Raw genomic sequence first — 17,149 nt, 5'->3', positions numbered from 1 at the left:
TGACAAACGTATAGTACAACACACACACACACATACAGTACTCCCTCTGACAAACGTATAGTACAACACACACACACACACACACACATACAGTACTTCCTCTGACAAACGTATAGTACAACACACACTGACACACACACACACACATACAGTACTCCCTCTGACAAACGTATAGTACAACACACACACTGACACACACACACATACAGTACTTCCTCTGACAAACGTATAGTACAACACACACTGACACACACACACATACAGTACTTCCTCTGACAAACGTATAGTACAACACACACTGACACACACACACATACAGTACTTCCTCTGACAAACGTATAGTACAACACACACACACACACATACAGTACTCCCTCTGACAAACGTATAGTACAACACACTGACACACACACACATACAGTACTTCCTCTGACAAACGTATAGTACAACACACACACACACATACAGTACTCCCTCTGACAAACGTATAGTACAACACACACTGACACACACACACATACAGTACTTCCTCTGACAAACGTATAGTACAACACACACTGACACACACACACATACAGTACTTCCTCTGACAAACGTATAGTACAACACACACTGACACACACACACATACAGTACTTCCTCTGACAAACGTATAGTACAACACACACTGACACACACACACACATACAGTACTTCCTCTGACAAACGTATAGTACAACACACACACACATACAGTACTCCCTCTGACAAACGTATAGTACAACACACACACACACATACAGTACTCCCTCTGACAAACGTATGGTACAACACACACTGACACATACACACACATACAGTACTTCCTCTGACAAACGTATAGTACAACACACACTGACACACACACACACACATACAGTACTTCCTCTGACAAACGTAGAGTACAACACACACTGACACACACACACACACACTCACACACACACACACACACACACACACATATACACACACACACACACACACACACACACACATACAGTACTTCCTCTGACAAACGTATGGTACAACACACACTGACACACACACATACAGTACTTCCTCTGACAAACGTGTAGTACAACACACACTGACACACACACACACACACACACACATATACACAGACACACACACACACACACACACATACAGTACTTCTTCTGACAAAAGTATGGTACAACACACACACACACACACATACCGTATGTCCTCTGACAAACGTATGGTTCAACACACACTGACACACACACATACAGTATGTCCTCTGACAAACGTATGGTACAACACACACTCACACATACAGTATGTCCTCTGCCAAAAGTATGGTCACAGACACACACACACACACACACACACACACACACACACACACACACACACACACACACACACACACACACACACACAGTACTTCCTCTGCCAAAAGTATAGTACAACACACAATGACAAACACACACACATACAGTATGTCCTCTGACAAAAGTATGGTACAACACACACTGACACACACATACATACAGTATGTCCTTTACCAAACGTATGGTACTGCACTTTACAGAATGGTCTGAGTTGTTGAGTCAAGGAGTCATGTCCCAGGTTTCAGATCAATTCTAACACAGACAGTTTGCTTCCTGCTTTATGTGTCTTGTAGGATTAAACAGACAGGTCAAAAATGTAAGATGAAAAGTGTCTGTGTCCTAGGCTGACTGGCTAATAATGGTTTTTCCATCTATCTCTTCTTTGTGTGTCTCTCCCTCCCCCATGAAGACCTTACCTCTTTGGGGCAGGATGTTTTGCCATTAAAACTCCATGGTGAGTTTCCCTCCTCACTACCTACCTACCAGCATGCTCTGTTGTTGCTCTGTCCTGGCTCAAGACAAATGTTTCCCCAATGGAACCCTATTCTTTATTTAGTGCACTACTTTTTTGACCAAAGCTCTGATCAAAAGAAGTGAACTTAATAGGGAATGAGGTGCCATTTGGGACGCAATCAACGACTGCATCCATCACATCTTTTCATTCGTGTCTGAGTATATTGAGTGTATTTTCAACACATTCTGTCAGTTTGTTCAGTCATCATCCCTGAGGAAAACACCATGGACGTGCCTCTCTTTTTTCACACTACTTTTTTGAAAAAATGTTGATTCTCTTTTCTTGTGCTCTGTAAGTGGATTTCAGTTTACACTTTGGGTGGGTGATTTCACAAGCTGCTTGTCTTGTGTCTATGCCTAAATCTGACGTCAAGATTCACACCAAAGAACATTTAAGCCCACATAAACTGTATAGGGAATTGGGATAGTGGTTCGTATTGAGAAAAGAAAATGGTTGATTTCTGAATCTTTTTTTATGGCGTGGTTAACTCACAAACCCAGAGGTATGTTGGAACATTACTGGAACCTTCTTGTCTGGCTCCTTGTGGTCTATTTGAACCCACCACTTCTTCATGATGGTAACCGCTCTCTCTCACTCTCTCTCTCGATCTCTCTCGCTCTTTCGCTCTCGCTCTCTTTCACTCTCGCTCTTTTTCTTTCTTTCTCTCGCTCTTTCACTCTCTCGCTCTCTCTCTCGCTCTCTCTCTCTTTCACTCTCTCTCGCTCTCTTTCACTCTCTCGCTCTCTCTCTCGCTCTCTCTCTCTTTCACTCTCGCTCTTTTTCTTTCTTTCTCTCGCTCTTTCACTCTCTCGCTCTCTCTCTCGCTCTCTCTCTCTTTCACTCTCTCTCGCTCTCTTTCACTCTCTCGCTCTCTCTCTCGCTCTCTCTCTCTTTCACTCTCTCGCTCTCTCGCTCTCTCTCTCGCTCTCTCTCTCTTTCACTCTCTCGCTCTCTCTCTCGCTCTCTCTCTCTTTCACTCTCTCGCTCTCTCTCTCTTTCACTCTCTCGCTCCCTCTCTCGCTCTCTCTCTCGCTCTCTCTCTCTTTCACTCTCTCGCTCTCTCTCTCGCTCTCTCTCTCTTTCACTCTCTCGCTCTCTCTCTCTTTCACTCTCTCGCTCCCTCTCTCGCTCTCTCTCTCGCTCTCTCTCTCTTTCACTCTCTCTCGCTCTCTCTCTCGCTCTCTCTCTCTTTCACTCTCTCGCTCTCTCTCTCGATCTCTCTCGCTCGCTCTTTTTCTTTCTTTCTCTCGCTCTTTCTTTCTCTCGCTCTCTTTGTTTCTCGCTCTCTCTCGCTCTCTCTCTCTCGCTCTCTTTCTCTCGCTCTCTTTCTCTCGCTCTTTCTTTCTCTCGCTCTCTTTTTCTTTCTTTCTCTCGCTCTCTCTCGCTCTCTTTCTTTCTCGCTCTCTCTCGCTCGACAGTTGTATTAAGAATAACAGCTTGGTTGATCTCATGTTGTTCCCATTGTGTTTTTATTGTTTTGTGGCAATATGATTGAACAATCGGGTGTGCATGCACGTGAGTCCTACATTGCACAAAGGCTGTCCGCTGTGAACAGACGTGTGGCTAATGTGGCTTTAGCCATCCATCTGTTTGTTACTTTTTCTTTGTCAATTATACGATGTAATTGATGAATGTTATGTAATCAGTGATTTGCCTCCCTTTCTGGGAAAACAACGTGGTGCTTATGTGTGAACTTGGAGAATAACATTGTTGTTGATTTGTTATAGGCTTATAATCATTTCCTTGAACTTTGAACATTTTGCAATAAGAGGTGGATTGTATAATCATGAAAAGGCAGTTGGCATTATTTTGTATGTACAGAGATGTTACTATTCATGCATCATTCTGTTTCGAATTCATCTCATTTACTTCAGTTGTGATGAAGGATGCCTACTTTTATACAGCATTGTCATAGCCAATTCTCCTCAAAATGTGAATTACACAGCCGCCGCACAGACCTATATGTTTAATATGACGTTTTTGTCCACTCACCTCAGTTTGGGCCTCAATCTACTGCGAACGACAGAGAACATTACACTTCTCTAAGTTAGCAATGAGTTTTCTAACCATGCAGCTCTCTCTAATACTCATGGATGGCAGAAAGGTCCGTCTCTCTCTGTCAACGCTGTCTTGTGAAATCAGGTGCTTACAAGCTTTTAAAAAGAATCCCCATTATGACAGTCACTTATGGACAGATGATTGAGTGGCTGGGCTCAACGGCGACGCAGTGAACTTTTTTTCCTCCGACTCGCTCTCTCACTCCTCTCTCGTTCCTCCCTCCATTAACTTCAGGAAATTAATAACATGTGGTTCCTTCCCCAAGTATTGACTTTCCTCTCTTGTTGTGGCCAGTAACTCACTCATACTTTTTAATTGAAGCTTGTTTCCCTCTCCTCTCTTAGCTCCCTCCCTCCCAGCCCAGCTAGGCTCTTAGTGAGTTCAGAGAGCGGTATGCTTTTCAAAGATACATCATTAGCATTTGTTAGCATGATGAACCCCCCCCCCCCCCCCCACAGTAACAGTAACTGCCTACCTTTTGCTCTGCCTTTGTCTCCATCTCAAGCTAACTAGTTAAATCACTATTGTTCCTGTAACAGCAGGTCCCTGGACTGAGGGCAGAACATATCATTGGTCTAACTTCATCATTTCAATTGTGTTTTATTAACAGTGTTTTGTTTGGATGGGCTGGAGAGGATGTGTGAGATGAGGACCTGGACATGCAACAAGGCCTCTCTTTCTCTCCCATAATGGCTGCCTCCCAAATGGCACCCTATCCCTTATAATATAGTGCATTATAAGAGTGTATATATAGGGAATAGGGTGCCATTTCTGACACACCCAATGACACATACAGTACAGTAGCACGTCTTCCTCTTCCCTGAATAACCTCTTCTCTGACCCCTGATGTTCCCCATCTCCGTATCCCTCCTTTTTTTCAACAGTTTAGGATGGAAGAGTGTGGCGCGTAACCTCTGACCACCGTCCAAGTACATGAGCTCACACTAGACTAGCTGTTAAATATAGACATGGAACCTCCATCTTAGGGCTATTCTAGGGTGGGGCAGGCAGGCAGGAGAAACAACCATCCCACGATAAATCCTTCTCTGAGCATTAGTGTGATGAGGAACATTAGACTTAGAGCGAGGAAGGGGGGTTGAAGTTTCTGATTCTCTGTGTGCATCCCAAATTTCACCCTATTCTCCACATAGTGCACTCTTTATTTTTATTTCACCTTTATTTAACCAGGTAGGCCAGTTGAGAACAAGTTCTCATTTACAGCTGTGACCTGGCCAAGATAAAGCAAAGCAGTGTGACAAAAACATCATCACAGAGTTACACATGGGTTAAACAAACGTAAAGTCAATAACACAATAGAAAAATCTATATGCAGTGTGTGCAAATGTAGTAAGATTAGTGAGGTAAGGCAATAAATAGGCCATAGTGGGGTGCAAAACAGCAAAAATTAACAATATGGGGATAAGGTAGTTGGGTGGGCTATTTACAGATGGGCTGTGTACAGGTGCAGTGATCGGTAAGCTGTTCTGACACAGCTGATGCTTAAAGTTAGTGAGGGAGATATGTCTCCAGTCTCCAGCTTCGTTCCAGTCATTGGCAGCAGAAAACTGGAAGGAAAGGCGGCCAAAGGAGGAGTTGGCTTTGGGGATGACCAGTGAAATATACGGGTGGGTGTTGCTAGGGTAACCAGTGAGCTGAGATAAGTCGGGGCTTTACCTAGCAAAGACTTATAGATGACCTGGAGCCAGTGGGTTTGGCGATGAATATGAAGCGAGGGCCAGCCAACGAGAGCATACAGGTAGCAGTGGTGGGTAGTGTTTGGGGCTTTGGTGACAACGGATGGCACTGTGCTAGACTACATCCAATTTTCTGAGTAGAGTGTTGGAGGCTATTTTGTAAATGACATCACCGAAGTCAAGGATCGGTAGGATGGTCAGTTTTACAAGGGTATGTTTAGTAGCATGAGTGAAGGAGTCTTTGTTGTGAAATAGGAAGCCGATTGTAGAATTCATTTTGGATTGGAGATGCTTAATGTTCAAATGGCCCTGTTCAAAAGTATTGCACCTTATAGGGAATAGGGTTCCATTTGATATTGTTCCATTTGGGAGGCAGCCTCTGATTATTTCGCTGAGATGTTGAAACGGCATTTTAGTCAGTCTTCCCCACTCAGTCCGCTCGACTCCCAAATAGCATCATCATTACAGCCGTCTGTCTGTAGCTCCAGCCTCCTGCCCCAAGGCCACCTCTGTTTTGGAAGGCTGCTGTAAAATAATAAATGTGACGTTGAGGGATGTGTCCTCCACAAGGCTGCCCAAAGCCCTCTCTCTCGCTCTCTTTCTTTTTCTTTTTCTCTCAATTTCTCTCTCTCCCTCCCTCTCCCCATCTCTGTGGTTCTTTCTCTCTCCTCTGTCTTAATGCCCAGCTCCAGTCTCAGCCACTGATACATATTAAACATATGGCCTGGGCTTTGCCACCGCTCCTCTCAACCCCGTTCTGAGTTACACTGGCTGTGTCCCAAATTACACCCTATTCCCTATGTAGTGCCATACTTTTGACCAGAACCCTATGGGCCCTGGTAAATGTGTGTATATAGGGAATATGGTGCCATTTTGAATGGATCCACTGTTCTGCTCTACCCTACCGGTCTTTGCTGCACTTTGTCGCTGGAGGAGGTGACAGAAGTAAGGCTCTATCGTATTTGTTTATGGCGAGGGACAGCCCCCTCCCAACCCTTCAATGGCGCCTCATGTTCGCCACGGCCCTGTAATGCGAAAGGGCTTTGATGGTGGACGTCACAGATTTAATTACGCCCTTGAGGAAAAGCTATTAGCTCAGTCAAAAGTCCTCATTTGTTAAATGAAAAGTGGAAATGACGTACAAGTAGTCTTTTCAGTGAATTAAAGTTGCAGAGAAAATGAAGTCTTCCCAATAGCACAAAATAACATCTCGTGGGGAGGGGGGGGGGGGATTTGGCTTCTGTTTAGTGCCATTCATCTCCCCCTCTCTCCTGTCCCACTCTGTGTATTTATTTATTTATTGTCATTTATTGATACTGGGTTCCACCTTTCTTTCTTTTTTCTCTTTCCTGACCGGTTCCTCTGTACCGTATAGAGTCCAGAGTACTGTCCTGTCTGTCTGTCTGTCTGCCTGTCTGTCGCAGGGTGAAAACCTCAACACTTCAAGTGAGACAGAGAGGAAAGTAATCATTTGAACCTGAGATGAATAACCATTTGCGGTCATTTCTACTAGAACCAAGCTGTGATCCCACTCCCATTAGCAGACAGTGGTAACCCTGTACTCTTCAAAGAGAGAATATGTAGAGTATCTGCAGTGGCTGATCAGTATGGTGTCGCCACAAGGAGAGCTTATCACACAGTCTGTTGTGTGTGCGTGCTTACATGTGTGCAGGCGTACATATGTGTGTGTGTTAGTACCCAGGCCAGCCCTGCAGTTTAGAGTCATGCAGTAGTCTTCTCAGCCACAGTGCCATAAGAGCCGTTTACACTTTTAATTTGTCACTGGGTCTTTCCCCTCAATGCATGAAAGCATGTCGTTTTTATTGAATGTTATTCCTTGATGTATTATTCAAGCCGGCCTCCATCCAAAGACAACCGTGAAAAGTGGGGAGATAAAATACCTTCCTTCACACCACACACAGCGCCGTGTGGCAAACGCGTCAGCCTGAGATTTCACCCCAAAACCAAAGTCAAGCCACTGGAATAGGATTTGTGTTTCCTGGGGATATTGAAACCAGTTGACCACAAAACAAATTCCAGTAAGAGAGAGAGAAGAAGTAGAATGTTGGAGAGATGAAACCCCTCACTAAAGAAGAGTCCGACAGACTCCATCACTCTCACCACTAGCTGTCAAAGACACCACACACACAAATCACAGTGAGCAGTGAAGTGAGATTACATGTTCTATAATGACTAACACATACCCCAACCCTCTTTCCCTCCCTCCCCTAACCATTCACCAGCTCCCTTATCATGTACTCTGTTAAAGAGAGATCCAGAGCACGGAACAGGATTTGTTGAGTTTCCCATCACCATATCAGTCATATTTTGATATGCGGATGTTGTGTTAGAGAGGTTGAGAAACGGGGAGAGAGTGACTGAATAAGAAAACGTAAAGAGAGAATGACTGGAAGAGAAAACGTAGAGAGAGAGTGACTGAATAAGAAAACGTAGAGAGAGAGAGAGTGACTGAATAAGAAAACGTAAAGAGAGAGTGACTGGAAGAGAAAACGTAGAGAGAGTGACTGAATAAGAAAACGTAGAGAGAGAGAGTGACTGGAAGAGAAAACGTAGAGAGTGACTGGAAGAGAAAACGTAGAGAGAGTGACTGGAAGAGAAAACGTAGAGAGAGTGACTGGAAGAGAAAACGTAGAGAGAGTGACTGGAAGAGAAAACGTAGAGAGAGTGACTGGAAGAGAAAACGTAGAGAGAGTGACTGGAAGAGAAAACGTAGAGAGTGACTGGAAGAGAAAACGTAGAGAGAGTGACTGGAAGAGAAAACGTAGAGAGAGTGACTGGAAGAGAAAACGTAGAGAGAGAGTGACTGGAAGAGAAAACGTAGAGAGAGAGTGACTGAATAAGAAAACGTAGAGAGAGAGTGACTGGAAGAGAACGTAGAGAGAGAGTGACTGAATAAGAAAACGTAAAGAGAGAGTGTGACTGGAAGAGAAAACGTAGAGAGAGTGACTGAATAAGAAAACGTAAAAAGAGAGTGACTGGAAGAGACCTTAGAGAGAGAGAGAGTGACTGAATAAGAAAACATAGAGAGAGAGAGTGACTGGAAGAGAACATGTAGAGAGAGTGAGACTGGAAGAGAAAACGTAGAGAGAGTGACTGGAAGAGAAAACATAGAGAGAGTGACTGGAAGAGAAAACGTAGAGAGAGTGACTGGAAGAGAAAACGTAGAGAGAGTGACTGGAAGAGAAAACGTAGAGAGAGTGACTGGAAGAGAAAACGTAGAGAGAGTGACTGGAAGAGAAAACATAGAGAGAGTGACTGGAAGAGAAAACATAGAGAGAGTGACTGGAAGAGAAAACGTAGAGAGAGTGACTGGAAGAGAAAACGTAGAGAGAGTGACTGGAAGAGAAAACGTAGAGAGAGTGACTGGAAGAGAAAACGTAGAGAGAGTGACTGGAAGAGAAAACATAGAGAGAGTGACTGGAAGAGAAAACGTAGAGAGAGAGAGACTGAATAAGAAAACGTAGAGAGAGAGTGACTGGAAGAGAAAACGTAGAGAGAGTGACTGGAAGAGAAAATGTAGAGAGAGTGACTGGAAGAGAAAATGTAGAGAGAGTGAGTGACTGGAAGAGAAAATGTAGAGAGAGTGACTGGAAGAGAAAATGTAGAGAGAGTGACTGGAAGAGAAAATGTAGAGAGTGACTGGAAGAGAAAACGTAGAGAGAGTGACTGGAAGAGAAAACGTAGAGAGAGTGACTGGAAGAGAAAATGTAGAGAGAGTGACTGGAAGAGAAAATGTAGAGAGAGTGACTGGAAGAGAAAATGTAGAGAGAGTGACTGGAAGAGAAAATGTAGAGAGTGACTGGAAGAGAAAACGTAGAGAGAGTGACTGGGAAAGAAAACGTAGAGAGAGAGTGACTGAATAAGAAAACGTAGAGAGAGTGACTGAATAAGAACACGTAGAGAGAGAGTGACTGAATAAGAACACGTAGAGAGAGAGAGTGACTGAATAAGAAAACGTAGAGAGAGAGTGACTGGAAGAGAAAACGTAGAGAGAGTGACTGGAAGAGAAAATGCAGAGAGAGAGTGACTGGAAGAGAAAACGTAGAGAGAGTGACTGGAAGAGAAAACGTAGAGGGTGACTGAATAAGAAAACGTAGAGAGAGAGTGTATGGAAGAGAACGTAGAGAGAGAGAGAGAGTGACTGAATAAGAAAACGTAGAGAGAGTGACTGGAAGAGAAAACGTAGAGAGAGAGAGTGACTGAATAAGAAAACGTAGAGAGAGTGACTGGAAGAGAAAACGTAGAGAGAGAGAGACTGAATAAAAAACATAGAGAGAGAGTGACTGGAAGAGAAAACGTAGAGAGAGTGACTGGAAGAGAAAACATAGAGAGAGAGAGAGTGACTGAATAAGAAAACGTAGAGAGAGAGTGACTGGAATCGAACGTAGAGAGAGAGTGACTGGAAGAGAAAATGTAGAGTTCATGGAAGAGAAAATGTAGAGCGAGAGTGACTGGAAGAGAAAACGTAGAGAGAGTGACTGGAAGAGAAAACGTAGAGAGAGTGAGACTGGAAGAGAAAACGTAGAGAGAGTGACTGGAAGAGAAAACGTAGAGAGAGTGACTGGAAGAGAAAATGTAGAGCGAGAGTGACTGGAAGAGAAAACGTAGAGCGAGAGTGACTGGAAGAGAAAACGTAGAGAGAGTGACTGGAAGAGAAAACGTAGAGAGAGAGTGACTGGAAGAGAAAACGTAGAGAGAGTGACTGGAAGAGATAAGGGAGAGCAAGACAGAGGGAAGGCGGAGTGAGAAGGAAGCAGTGTGCTGTGTTGGCTGACCCCTGGCCGTCCGACAGAGGTTCTGCATGTTTTCATAGCTCTGTATCTCCTGGACACGCTGACAGACAGACAGTCGAACAGATGGACAGATCCGAGGAGGCAAGAGGGATGTAGAGTTAGCCAAGGCAATATCCTGACATGGTCTTATCTCTCCATCTCTCCTCTGCTTCCATGGCTTACTGTAGATATTTGGTTATCCAGCCTCACCCCTCACTCTCTCTCTCCAACACTAATAAATACACAGCCAGTAACGCTGTCTAGAGCACCCCGTTCTACCCAGAAACATCCTTCACGCGGTGTCGGCTTAACAAAGACCTCAACATCTCCCCCACGTCCAGGGAGTAATTTACGAGCTGCTGACAGTTTGAAGGGAAGAGGAGGAGGGAGAGTTGAGGCCCACAACAGGTCATTCAACACCTGTTAGTGTGTCACTGAGGCTGAGAGGCCAAGAAGAGTTCAAGTACTGGACAGTATGCCATCACACTGGATTAAATAGAACAGCTCAGGGTACATAGTACTGGACAGTATGCCATCACACTGGATTAAATAGAACAGCTCAGGGTACATAGTACTGGACAGTATGCCATCACACTGGATTAAATATAACAGCTTTGGGTACATAGTACTGGACAGTATGCCATCACACTGGATTAAATAGAACAGCTTTGGGTACATAGTACTGGACAGTATGCCATCACACTGGATTAAATAGAACAGCTTTGGGTACATAGTACTGGACAGTATGCCATCACACTGGATTAAATAGAACAGCTTTGGGTACATAGTACTGGACAGTATGCCATCACACTGGATTAAATAGAACAGCTCAGGGTACATAGTACTGGACAGTATGCCATCACACTGGATTAAATAGAACAGCTCAGGGTACATAGTACTGGACAGTATGCCATCACACTGGATTAAATATAACAGCTTTGGGTATATAGTACTGGACAGTATGCCATCACACTGGATTAAATATAACAGCTCAGGGTACATAGTACTGGACAGTATGCCATCACACTGGATTAAATAGAACAGCTCAGGGTACATAGTACTGGACAGTATGCCATCACACTGGATTAAATAGAACAGCTCAGGGTACATAGTACTGGACAGTATGCCATCACACTGGATTAAATATAACAGCTTTGGGTACATAGTACTGGACAGTATGCCATCACACTGGATTAAATAGAACAGCTTTGGGTACATAGTACTGGACAGTATGCCATCACACTGGATTAAATAGAACAGCTTTGGGTACATAGTACTGGACAGTATGCCATCACACTGGATTAAATAGAACAGCTTTGGGTATATAGTACTGGACAGTATGCCATCACACTGGATTAAATATAACAGCTTTGGGTACATAGTACTGGACAGTATGCCATCACACTGGATTAAATAGAACAGCTCAGGGTACATAGTACTGGACAGTATGCCATCACACTGGATTAAATAGAACAGCTCAGGGTACATAGTACTGGACAGTATGCCATCACACTGGATTAAATATAACAGCTTTGGGTATATAGTACTGGACAGTATGCCATCACACTGGATTAAATATAACAGCTCAGGGTACATAGTACTGGACAGTATGCCATCACACTGGATTAAATATAACAGCTTTGGGTACATAGTACTGGACAGTATGCCATCACACTGGATTAAATAGAACAGCTTTGGGTACATAGTACTGGACAGTATGCCATCACACTGGATTAAATAGAACAGCTCAGGGTACATAGTACTGGACAGTATGCCATCACACTGGATTAAATAGAACAGCTCTGGGTATATAGTACTGGACAGTATGCCATCACACTGGATTAAATAGAACAGCTTTGGGTACATAGTACTGGACAGTATGCCATCACACTGGATTAAATAGAACAGCTCTGGGTACATAGTACTGGACAGTATGCCATCACACTGGATTAAATAGAACAGCTCAGGGTACATAGTACTGGACAGTATGCCATCACACTGGATTAAATATAACAGCTTTGGGTACATAGTACTGGACAGTATGCCATCACACTGGATTAAATAGAACAGCTCTGGGTACATAGTACTGGACAGTATGCCATCACACTGGATTAAATAGAACAGTTTGGGTACATAGTACTGGACAGTATGCCATCACACTGGATTAAATATAACAGCTTTGGGTACATAGTACTGGACAGTATGCCATCACACTGGATTAAATAGAACAGCTCTGGGTACATAGTACTGGACAGTATGCCATCACACTGGATTAAATAGAACAGTTTGGGTACATAGTACTGGACAGTATGCCATCACACTGGATTAAATAGAACAGCTCAGGGTACATAGTACTGGACAGTATGCCATCACACTGGATTAAATAGAACAGCTTTGGGTACATAGTATTGAAAATCTTTGAGAAATGTATATCGTAATTATATTTTCTGGTTATTTTGAAGTGAATTGTTGAATATTACATAATTTAATTATATAGAATTTTCGTGTTCCAAAATGTTGGACTGTGTGTGTGGTACAGTTGGTTGTGCGTGTTCAAGCGGGCTGGCGTGAGTTTGTGTATGTGTTAGTGAGTTCTTCGTGGTTAGATCAGAGGTGAACCTCTCCTGTGGGACTGTGTTAGTGTCAGACTGTGTTAGTGTGTCAGACTGTGTCAGGCCCTTCAGCCTCCATCCCTTCCTCCGGGGGTTTTACTGTCCACCTTGGTTATAGAGCTGGACAATAATACCAGGCTGCTCCGCTACTGTTCTCTGATCAATAGCATATGCAGCCCTATCACCATACTGAACTTTTCCTGTGTTCTCTTTCATCCAAACGGTCCTGACATGTCTGAATAATCCAATAACTCCCAGTAAATTCTCTCAAACGGTGAACTCAAAGTGAGACGAGGGGAAGCAGCTGGAAGACTAGCAGCATTCGAGGCACGTGTTCAAGCAAGTGATAACCATTATGGCATCCTCAAGTATTCGCTGAAACTTTTTTCTATTCATGTGTGTTTGTGTTTGTGTGTGTGTGCGTGGCACGTGTATTAGTGTGTGGACACACATACACAAACACACACACCCAGTCCTCTGTACAGTCCATGGTCAGGCCAGCCTGTAATGGTTTGAGTGTACATGGCGTGCTTCATGACAAAAGGAAGGATGTAATCAACTAGCAGCACATGCAACACAGGCTTTAAAATACCATGGACATCCTCTACAGAGCTGCAGTCCTGATCTACTGGCATGGGAATGCACACTCACACACACGCTATGCCGTTCAGACTGCGGGAACCCTGTATTGAATGAGGGAGGAAATATCCTGTATTAGGTCTAATGATGTTTTTAATTTGCTGAATAGTAGAGACCAGTACATAAATAATTTGTTCAGACACGAGCACAGTGAAATTGGAGACAATTCAGAGCAAATATATATATTTTGTTACCAATGTACTTAATTTTAAGTCGCCCTCATCTCTTTTTTTTGCTAAATTGCCTGAAGTGTAATTGTGTTAAAAGCTTGGCTTGTTTTCTGTTCACAGATGTGGCAGTGTTTGAACTTAATATCTCAAACCAGATTTGGCATCATTCTCACTACAACATTTGGCAACAATTCTCTCTCCTCATTCTTTCTTTAACTACAGCTTTAGTTCATCTAACAACTCAAACCGCCAGCCTTTATCTTCTCTAAGAGGAGTACCCTGTGTCTGTGTCCCCTCGGCTGGGATTCCTACCCACTCAACCTCTCGCTCCCTCGCTCTCTCTCTCTCTCTCTCTCTCTCTCTCTCTCTCTCTCTCTCTCTCTGTCTCTCTCTCTCTCTCTCTCTCTCTCTCTCTGTCTCTCTCTCTGTCTCTCTCTCTCTCTGTCTCTCTCTCTGTCTCTCTCTCTCTCTCTCTCTCTCTCTCTCTCTCTCTCTCTCTCGCTCTCTCGCTCTCGCTCTCTCGCTCATTCTCTCTCGCTCTTTTTCTCCCCCCATGCAGCAAAGCCAAGCCTCTCCCTCAGATCTCCCCCAGTAAGTCCAGTGGAGGAGAGTTCTGTGTGGCTGCTGTCTTTGCTGCCTCACGCTCATGGTACATGACCAACCCCAACATGAAGAGAGAGAAAGGTGAGGGGCTGTAAAGGCTCATCATTAGATTCCACTAGTGCATTAGTATCCTAGCTGTTACCCCCAAAACCATCATCACACTAAAACACTTTCATTTTGTTTTAATTTGGTAATTTAAAAGTTCAAAATCTGTAGGAGAATCGTAAATACCATTGGCCTGGAAACTTTACTCTGGGTGTCAACCCCTCTTAGCCCCCTGTGTAGACGCAACATTAAGGTCAGGGAAGTAGGAACCCACTCAGTGAGATGCTGGGCATAGTAGACAAAACACTTAGCTAAGTCACAACAACGTGCTCCTCTTACTCCGTAACGTTAACCTGTTGACCTCCTGTTACTCAGACCAGTCCAGCCGGTCAGTGGTGGAGTCCCTCTACATCCTCAGTTGCTATGGCACCCTGGTGGAGCACGTCCTGGAGCCTCGGCCAATCAGCACGGCCCAGAAGATCAGCGATGACACACCCCTGGAGCTCAACACATGTCCACGGGCCTGCTGGAGCCTGGCCAGGTAACTGACCCTTCCTAACACACACACACACACACGTACACATATACACACACATATACGCACACACACACACATCAGTGGCGGTCTGTGTGGTTTAAGATTAGGGAGGACATTTTTTTTAATGAGCATGGCCTTATTTCTATTACATCATATTGAATAACTTCATTCATCCAGTTCAATGTAACATTGATAGGTTTAGGCTGCTACATGATACTCTAATTTTCCTATACCCATTATGAGGTTGCTACAACCTAGCCTATGAATGAAAGTTTACAACGTAGGTGCACACAGGTCGAGAGACAAATTTAAGATGACAGTGACACATTCCATACCGCCTCGCACACTTGCCTGCATCTAGCATATCTAATCATAACCATCTAGCATATCTAATAATAACCATCTAGCATATCTAATCATAATCATCTAGCATATCTAATCATAACCATCTAGCATATCTAATCATAACCATCTAGCATATCTAATAATAACCATCTAGCATATCTAATAATAACCATCTAGCATATCTAATAATAACCATCTAGCATATCTAATCATAACCATTTAGCATATCTAATCATAACCATCTAGCATATCTAATAATAACCATCTAGCATATCTAATCATAACCATCTAGCATATCTAATAATAACCATCTAGCATATCTAATCATAACCATCTAGCATATCTAATAATAACCATCTAGCATATCTAATCATAACCATCTAGCATATCTAATAATAACCATCTAGCATATCTAATCATAACCATCTAGCATATCTAATCATAACCATCTAGCATATCTAATAATAACCATCTAGCATATCTAATCATAACCATCTAGCATATCTAATAATAACCATCTAGCATATCTAATCATAACCATCAGCCTACATTGTTGTCCCCATATTAGCTAAAGTACCATCCTAGTCAACATAGCTAATATAACTCATGCGTTAGTAAACCCGCTACAATTATGCTGTAACATGTATAGTCACTAAGCAGTTACACCGGCGGTCCCCGGTGGCAATACATTAATAAAACCAAAAACTCACTTTTACTTGGAAGAGTTCTAGTGTTGTGTTGGATGGTCATAGCCAGCTAGCTAACATAGAATCCTTCTGTTTGAGCCGGGTGTTTAAGTAACTGAACTAGCATTTGCTAGCTAAGGAAGTGAAACTGAAAAAAAATTACACTCTTGCTTGTCCTTCATTTTTGAGAAATTAATTTGTTGAAACCAGTTCAGCTATTGTCCTTCTCTCTCTTTGAGTCAACTACTCACCAAATGTTATGCACTGCAGTGCTAGCTAGATGTAGCTTATGCTTTCAGTACTAGATTCATTCTCTGATCCTTTGATTGGGTGGACAACGTGTCAGTTCATGCTGCAAAAGCTCTGATAGGTTGGAGGATGTCCTCCGGAAGTTGTCATAGTTACTGTGTAAGTCTATGGAAGGAGGTGAGAACCATGGGCCTCCTAGGTTTTGTATTGAAGGCAATGTACCCAGAGGAGGACGGAAGCTAGCTGTCCTCCGGCTACACCATGGTGCTACCCTACAGTGTGCTGTTGAGGCTACTGTAGACCTTCATTGGAAAACAGTGTGTTTTAATCAATTTGGTGACGTGAATATATTTCAGTATAGTTTTATCTAAAAAGGATAACTTTCAATGTTTTAAAATGTATCTCTTTATGAAATTCACTGAGGAGGATGGTCCTCCCCTTCTCTGAGGAGCCTCCACTGACACACACACATGCGCGCGCACACACACACACACACACACACACACACACACACACACACACACACACACACACACACACACAGTTTTCCCTGCTCTGTTAAGCTGTGGTTCATGTTATGAAGATTTACATACAGTAATATATTGTACACTTATACAGTTGTGTGTGTGTGATTTATACAGTAGTGTGTGTGACATTATCATAGTAAACTGCTTTTTTTTATAAGAGTCATATATGTTCTAACATATTGTATGTATAACCTAGTTATAAAAGAATATTGGATACAGTGAAAACATATTATGCTGCAGAATCCCATTCATCCATGTCAAATGAGCAGCTGGAACCAGATATAAAGTTCTGCTGCT

The 17,149-nt window shown here is 43.2% G+C and overlaps 1 protein-coding gene across 17 annotated transcripts in view; it reads left to right on the top strand.

Annotated features, from left to right (window-relative positions):
• Positions 1-17,149, top strand: part of LOC110507115 (BCAS3 microtubule associated cell migration factor) — a 361,308-nt gene that overhangs the window by 138,084 nt on the left and 206,075 nt on the right. For 10 of the 17 annotated variants that reach the window (XM_090223475.1, XM_036965506.2, XM_036965505.2 and 7 more), the window contains 2 exons: positions 14,419-14,543; positions 14,883-15,048. In XM_090223475.1, coding sequence (XP_090079601.1) covers positions 14,419-14,543; positions 14,883-15,048 — 291 coding nt within the window. Of the gene's footprint in view, positions 1-1,788; positions 1,834-14,418; positions 14,544-14,882; positions 15,049-17,149 lie in introns of all 17 variants that reach the window. The other 7 variants (XM_090223473.1, XM_036965504.2, XM_036965502.2 and 4 more) reach the window with 1 other exon arrangement.

The sequence above is a fragment of the Oncorhynchus mykiss genome, chromosome 27 (genome assembly GCF_057628025.1).
Source record: "Oncorhynchus mykiss isolate SJ-2025 chromosome 27, ASM5762802v1, whole genome shotgun sequence".
NCBI classification, from domain to species: Eukaryota; Metazoa; Chordata; class Actinopteri; order Salmoniformes; family Salmonidae; genus Oncorhynchus; species Oncorhynchus mykiss.
Note: the sequence above shows the minus strand (reverse complement) of the source record. Positions and strands in the feature narration are given on the sequence as shown.